A 6,555-nucleotide genomic window follows, 5' to 3' on the forward strand; every position below is an offset into this window, starting at 1 on the left:
GGTCGACTCCCCTGCACTATACAGCCAGCTATTGCGCGCTGTGCAGTGGCAGTGTGGTCGCGGCCAGCTGCGCGACAGCGCGCCGATCTCACTCAATTCCGATCGCTTTTTTCCTCTTTCGTTCCCAATGAGTTGCGTTTAGGTATGCCAGTCTGATCGCCCTACGAGAATGTTTTCATTAGACCTCGTCTTTGCTCTTATCACGAAGTTGATCGACGACTATCAACATCAAAAAGTAGTCGAAATGGCAATTCGACTGGAAACCTAGCTGTTTCGGAACTCGACAATTCGTTTGCGATTTGTAATTCCAAGAAATCAGGTTCGTAAGCGAGTCGATGCCTACCGCTAGATCTATTTGTCACAGGGGCAGTTCTCCCTAGGAATCGAGAGAAAAAACTGAAAATCACTTGCTCACGTGTCGTGACACACTTACGTGCGTCTGCTGGGGTCCATACATGCATACATACAGACACACACGTACGCACGTACACGTGGAGATTCGGTACGAAGCTTCGCTAATTGTCCGAGCCGACTCGCTCTCTCATCAGCGCTGATTGCCTAACTCTAGGACCCTCAAACCCCCCGCGAATCTGCGCGTGGAAATCGCCCGACTGACTCTGTCTCTCGAGCTCTGTGTGTATTCGCGTTACTCTCCGACTCTCTCCTCTCTCTCTCTCTCTATCTTCATTACTCGGTTTTTTTTTATTTTCACTTTGCAGCTTCACGTTCGTTTGGTTTTTGCGTGGATTTAAATTAAGTACTTGTGTGTGCTTTATCTCGCGGCCTCCGTGCACGCATGCAGCTTTATTACTCGATACGTTTGGATTGAGAGGAGCGAAAATTCCCGGTGCAATCGATACGATGATTAATTACTGCATATGAATATTCAACTGTATCTTTTGTTTGACGATTTAATTAAATTGCAAATGAAGCATGAGCAAGGATGCGGAAAAAAAAAAATTTTCGTGCTGGCATGCCCGTTGAACGTATATTTTTCACGTCTCCAACTGCAATTAATCTCTCTAGTGCTTTATTTTATTAGATCTGTTGAACAGACAGTCAATAATAAGTTCGATGGCAATTAAAAATGCACCCGTGGATTTCAGGCGAAACATTAAAACCGAGTCAAGCTAGATTCGTGCAATACCGTCAAGCTCGTAAAAGCGCATCCCATACGTACAGTGCACTCGAAAAAAACATTTTTTTTTACTCTCACCCAACTCAATTATACGCATCGCGATTCTTTGGGCAAACATTAGTTAGCGCTCGTACCCGAAAGGCCCGATTGGCTCAGTGAGTGTGTAACGACTTCGTTGTCTGACAGCGGGGAGTCCATCTCTCCCTTTACACACATGTACGTAGCGGCGACGACACGGGGTGTCGACTAAGACGCCAAATTGGATTTCATATTTTTTTTTTGTTTTAATTTTTTTCTGGACGCAAGGGTAAAAAGGGATTCACTGAGTACCTAAGTGGATTAGGATGTGACTGATATAGAATTGTTGAGTCGCGAATGAGCTTATTATATTTCTCTTTAGTGATATACCATCTCTTTTTCTTGTTTTCATTGCACAGTTAACGTATGACTTCCTATCGATGCCTACGCGGGTGGTTCAATGAATCCATGATTTTAAAATGAAAAGCACTACTTATTGAATAATTTCAACTTATTTTTCAATACAGTCCTCTTTTAACTTTATACATTTATTATAGCGGTGTTCAAGCTTTCTTAGGTCTTTTCACAAGTTATTTTTATCAAACTTCTTAAAATATTTCTTTTATATTAGCAAGCAATTACCATTTCTTTTGATGAAAATATTTTAGCCGCAAGCCAAGTTTTCATAGAAATATTTCTAACGTAAATCAAACAATTTAGCCGTCGCAATGGAACTCGCGTGACGTGGTGCATTATCGTGATGGAAAAGAACTTTTCTTTACAACCAAATGGGGCCGCTATTCCTTTAATATGGCATAAAGTCGATCTAATGACGAAGCATAATATTTTCCTGTAATAGTTGTCCCCTTCTACAGTTAATCGATTAATACGAGTGGAGTTCCAAATATTATAACCATGACTTTTCCGGCTGATTTTCGCTCTTATCGGCACAGATTCGCTAATAATGAATCCACGTTTCATCAGCAGTAACGAAACGTCGCAAAATCTCCTATGGATTATATTAAAACTAGTTCAAACATTGCTCAGACGTATTCCCACGAGCTCGTTTGTTATCGACTGCGATTAAATGTCGTCATACCCAAATATGCATGTAATCGCTTTTGAACCATGTTGTCAACTGAATAATAAAGTAAAACATCGTACCTTTTTACGTTGTGAACAAGGCAATCAGTTTCACAAGAGACTAGTAATAGGCTTATAACCGAGCTCGACTGTGTCCTCTTTATCATTAATACTAGAGCGAAACTTTTTATACACGACATTTCAGATAATAGCCGTTTTTTCCAATTTAATTCAAAATCAAGAACATTAACATTAATTCAATGAAACTCATGGCTCACATGTGATCGCATCAGAAACTGCACACTATAACGCATGCCTGTAGACAAACCGGACTAAGAAATTCAAAAACCTTCAGAACGGAGTACTTCTCAATCAGACCCGACAAGAAGAAACGTGATGCTCGTACGTATAATCGTCACTTTCTCGTGTAGTCGGAGCTCGCGCCTATAATTTAATGAAGCCATCAACGGCTCTGGCCGGCGTTCAGGAAGGGTCGCTCCCTATGCGCATATGTATATCCATATACGCATATATATATGATTCTGTCGGAGACACCATTCAGATTTAAATCGCGTGGCTCGCGCGCACACGCACACACAAAAAAAAAACCAAAAGCACATAACCCTCGCGGCGGCCACTATAGCTGCACGATGAAAGCCTTGGAGAGGTCGTCGTCGGTTAAGCCAGCCTAGAGTATTTATAGATTATATCATCGTCGCAACTCATCTCCGATCTCGAAGCGCGAGCGCGTTTATTGAGGAAACGCAAAAAAGCCATCGTTTGTTTAATGTTCGCGCCTCTGAGCGGCACATGCTACCGCCATATGCGGAACGGCTGTAAACAAGAAACTCGGTGATGTGCATATCTCTCTCTCTCTCTTCGTCGGTCTTGTCAAATGGCGTCGCAAGCGGGTGAGAAAATAAGCGGACGCATACGCTGCGTGGGTCGACGCCGCAGTCGATTCACGCTAAATTGAGAGCAAAGTAGTTCCCTTTTCTTTATTACCTCGAGGAAATTTGCTTTTTATTGAAATTCATTAGGCAATTGAAAAGTAATCTTTTCAATACGGAAAGGTAAGGTCATTGAGATCATTGCAAAAATATTTGTTAATGTAGATCGTATTTTTATTCGTATTCTTTCTCTCTCTCTCTCTCTCTTGTAGATCGATTTCGCATACTATGTATGCACGATCAGTATTTACGTATTTACGTATTTACGAATTTACGTATTTACGTATTTACATATTTACATATTTACATATTTATATACATACATACATTACGTATATATATATGCACCATTTAAGATCTATTTACAAGTATTTATATGAAAACAATATTTTCAATCTTTGATTTCTCTCCCCTCCCTTATCCATGTATAATACAAGTAACTAGGCCTCTTATCGAAGCAACATCACGACGCACATATTTAAATCAACCAATGACCAATTTCAAACACTGAAATTGGCATGCTTGATAATTCCTTATACATACATACATATATCTCGTTGACTATCGAGAAGCTAGTCAACCGATAAATAAATTTGGAAACATAGTATTTCTGTCACAGTTCGCGTCTAAATACAACGAAAGTTTCCCCGTATGCGTGTACGTGAAAGAAAAGCCAAATATCGATCAAACACGTTGGCTTGCAGTCGCGCGCGCGCGCACACAAACACCCACGTACACACGTGATTCAAGGAGTCTATCCGCATGTCACTAGCCTTGAAATAGTCGCCTCTCGCGCCGGTATTGTCGTCGTTAGTAGGGCCTCCACACGGGTTTGGGAGCTGGCGTCGCTTGGAGCTTCGTCGGCGACGGAGTCCTCTTGAGGGTGGATAGTCGGTGCGAGATCAAGGCTAGCGGAGCTTTCAGCTCGTTTCGCGTGCCTTCCACCGGCCTTTTCGGTTTGTCCGTCGGCGACGACGACGGTACATTGTTCACCCTGATCGGCACGAACGCACTGCGGATTTCTTCGGATTCGCTGCCACTGTCGCTTGCACTGATTGGTGGTGTACTCGGTAGTGGTACTATCGTCGTGCAGTTGTTCGTCGTTGCTGCTGGTGGTGAGGTCGAGTGTACCGACGATGCGGATTTTTGCGAAACAGGCGTCGTGGTCTGAGTGGTTGTCAGTGGTGCCGGAGGCGGACTATGGTAGTTGGCTAGTGGATCGGAAAAATGATACGCCGGTGGCATTATAACTGGTGGAAAACCGGGTGGAAACATGTCCGCTGGCGGTATTATCGTGCCGGCTATTGAACAGAAAGAAAAACAGATGATTAGATGTCATTTTATTTTTTTAATTAGGAAAGGAAAAAAAGAAGGCCGAGAATCATAGACATACACACACGCGCGCGTAGAGAGAGAGAGAGACTTGGGGGGCGAGATGAAAAAGGGGCGTTAAGTCGGAGCATTGTCGTTGCAGTTGGGGCGCGAGTGAGAGAAAGCTAGAACCGGCTAGGGGTCCACATCCCCGGTTGCATGATTCATCGGACGTCTCTCTTTTTCTATGTATATGCGTAGTTAGGTGTGTATGTGCAGGCGCTAATCGATATACTCGCAACGCGTGTTACCAAAAAAGAATATGTGCAGATTTGGCCTGTTATTTGCTACGATTCGGCTAAGGGAATTGAAACGGAAAGTATTTAGAAAGAATGTTAAAAAATATCGATGCTTACGTTTGACGTGACTTAGAGGAGGCAAATGCCAAGACTGACTTAGATAAGCCGCGTCAATCCAGGGGTTGAGCAGACCCAACGCCGGGAATCCATGACTGTACTGGTAAGCTGCAACGTACAGAACAGCGCGCATTTAGAATTCAATGATTTTCAGTTGAATGCAATGTTGCGATATTAGATACTATATATTAGATACTCACTCGACTTGGACCTTGGCTCGCGTGGTCCGTCGACCGTTACTTTGATGGCCTTGGTGTAGGTAGCGATTTGAAAAGGCACAGTGCTGATTTGTATCGTGAGCGAGAAGGACTTTCCTGCAAAAAAAATGAGAGCGCACTTTAGTCGAAGACACGAAGCAGCTGATGCGCTAATGGAGATAAGAGAGGAGAGCGAGGTCCGCGAGAACGACGAAATGCACTGACCTCTGCCGCTCCTGCCGACGAATCTGAGATCGTTAAACTTGGCCACTTGATTCTTCATGACCGCGGTGCAATTGCGCAGTTCGCCACAAAAGTTCTCGTCGTTGCCGGCGCTGACGGTGACGAGGGTGCCGTCGGTCACGTCGTCGAGCGCGACGACCTTGAAGGCCGTGGGCAGCGACTTGTTGGACCTCCAGTGCGACGGCAGCGGGCTGCACATGATCGCCGGACTGCCGGTCTGCACGAGGTTCTCGCCGTGCAAAGCGCGAACGGCGTCGTGGAGCGTGTTGTACTGGTCCATGTTGATCGGTCGATCCGCTATCAGCATGCTTCTCGGCACTGTGCTTACTGTGCTTCTCGACGACGGGAGATTCACCACTAGGCACTCAACTAAAACGACACTTGTTCACTGACCGAGCGCACCCGAGGATCTGGACTGCGATGCTGGGCTGCAAGTGCGACGCGCACTCGATGCCGGCAGAGCGGGTTCTAGTTTTTCCTGGCTGGCCGGAGGACTATTTCACGACGCAACAGCGAGCGAGAGAGAGAGAGCGGGGCGAACTTTTTATCCCCACCCGAGCGTCGGCCAGACTTTTTCCCGCCCAGCCGCGCGCCGCCCGACCAATGAGGACCGGCGGTCGTGTTGTGGCCTCCGTGGCGAGCCGAGCCTTCCCCCGCCACCTCGCTCCCGCAGCCCTCGTTGCCGGCACCGACTTCTCTTCTCTCTCTCTCTCTCTCTCTCTCTAGCTCTCGCGACTGAACTTTGCCGAGCCACCTCCACCGCGTGAATCTCGAGGTTTGCCTCGCCGTCTCGAGATGGCGAGCCCGGCTTGGCACGCTCTCGCGTCTGGATCATCGAGGGGGTGGGATGACTGCGACACGCGCCGGTTCGGCAGCCGGCGCGGGCCTGCGCGAGAGGAAAAAGGCAGACGCTCCGCGCGGCGGCTCCCTCGTCGCTCACCTCGGGGCCTTTGTTCGTCGCAGCCTTCATCTTCGCTTTCGTTGCGCTCGTTGAAGTTCCTTAGCTCGCGGATCATAAGCCTCGCAGCGCGAGATCGATCTCGCACGCGACGGCATTGTGGATCGCCCGTCGCGCTTATTTTTCTCTTCTTCCGGCTTGGCCCGCGCGTGCTGATCGCCAGTACGAGCAATTGGAATTGCACGTTCATTTGCTCACCTGTTTAGTGCACTCAGCTGTAGGGGCTCGTTCGCGTAACGGC

General features: G+C 46.7%; 1 protein-coding gene across 1 annotated transcript; it reads right to left on the reverse strand.

Annotated features, from left to right (window-relative positions):
* Positions 1-3,356: 3,356 nt before the first annotated feature.
* On the reverse strand, positions 3,357-5,829 carry LOC131671450 (segmentation protein Runt-like). Its single transcript, XM_058947867.1, has 4 exons — positions 5,339-5,829; positions 5,117-5,230; positions 4,917-5,024; positions 3,357-4,490 (listed from the first exon to the last, which is right to left on the reverse strand). The coding sequence occupies exons 1-4, from the start codon at positions 5,661-5,663 to the stop codon at positions 4,000-4,002; spliced, it is 1,038 nt and encodes a 345-aa protein (XP_058803850.1). The 5' UTR covers positions 5,664-5,829; the 3' UTR covers positions 3,357-3,999.
* Positions 5,830-6,555: the final 726 nt, after the last annotated feature.

This window comes from Phymastichus coffea, unplaced genomic scaffold (genome assembly GCF_024137745.1).
Source record: "Phymastichus coffea isolate CEN01 unplaced genomic scaffold, Cenicafe_Pcof_1.1 PCOF00126, whole genome shotgun sequence".
NCBI lineage: Eukaryota > Metazoa > Arthropoda > Insecta > Hymenoptera > Eulophidae > Phymastichus > Phymastichus coffea.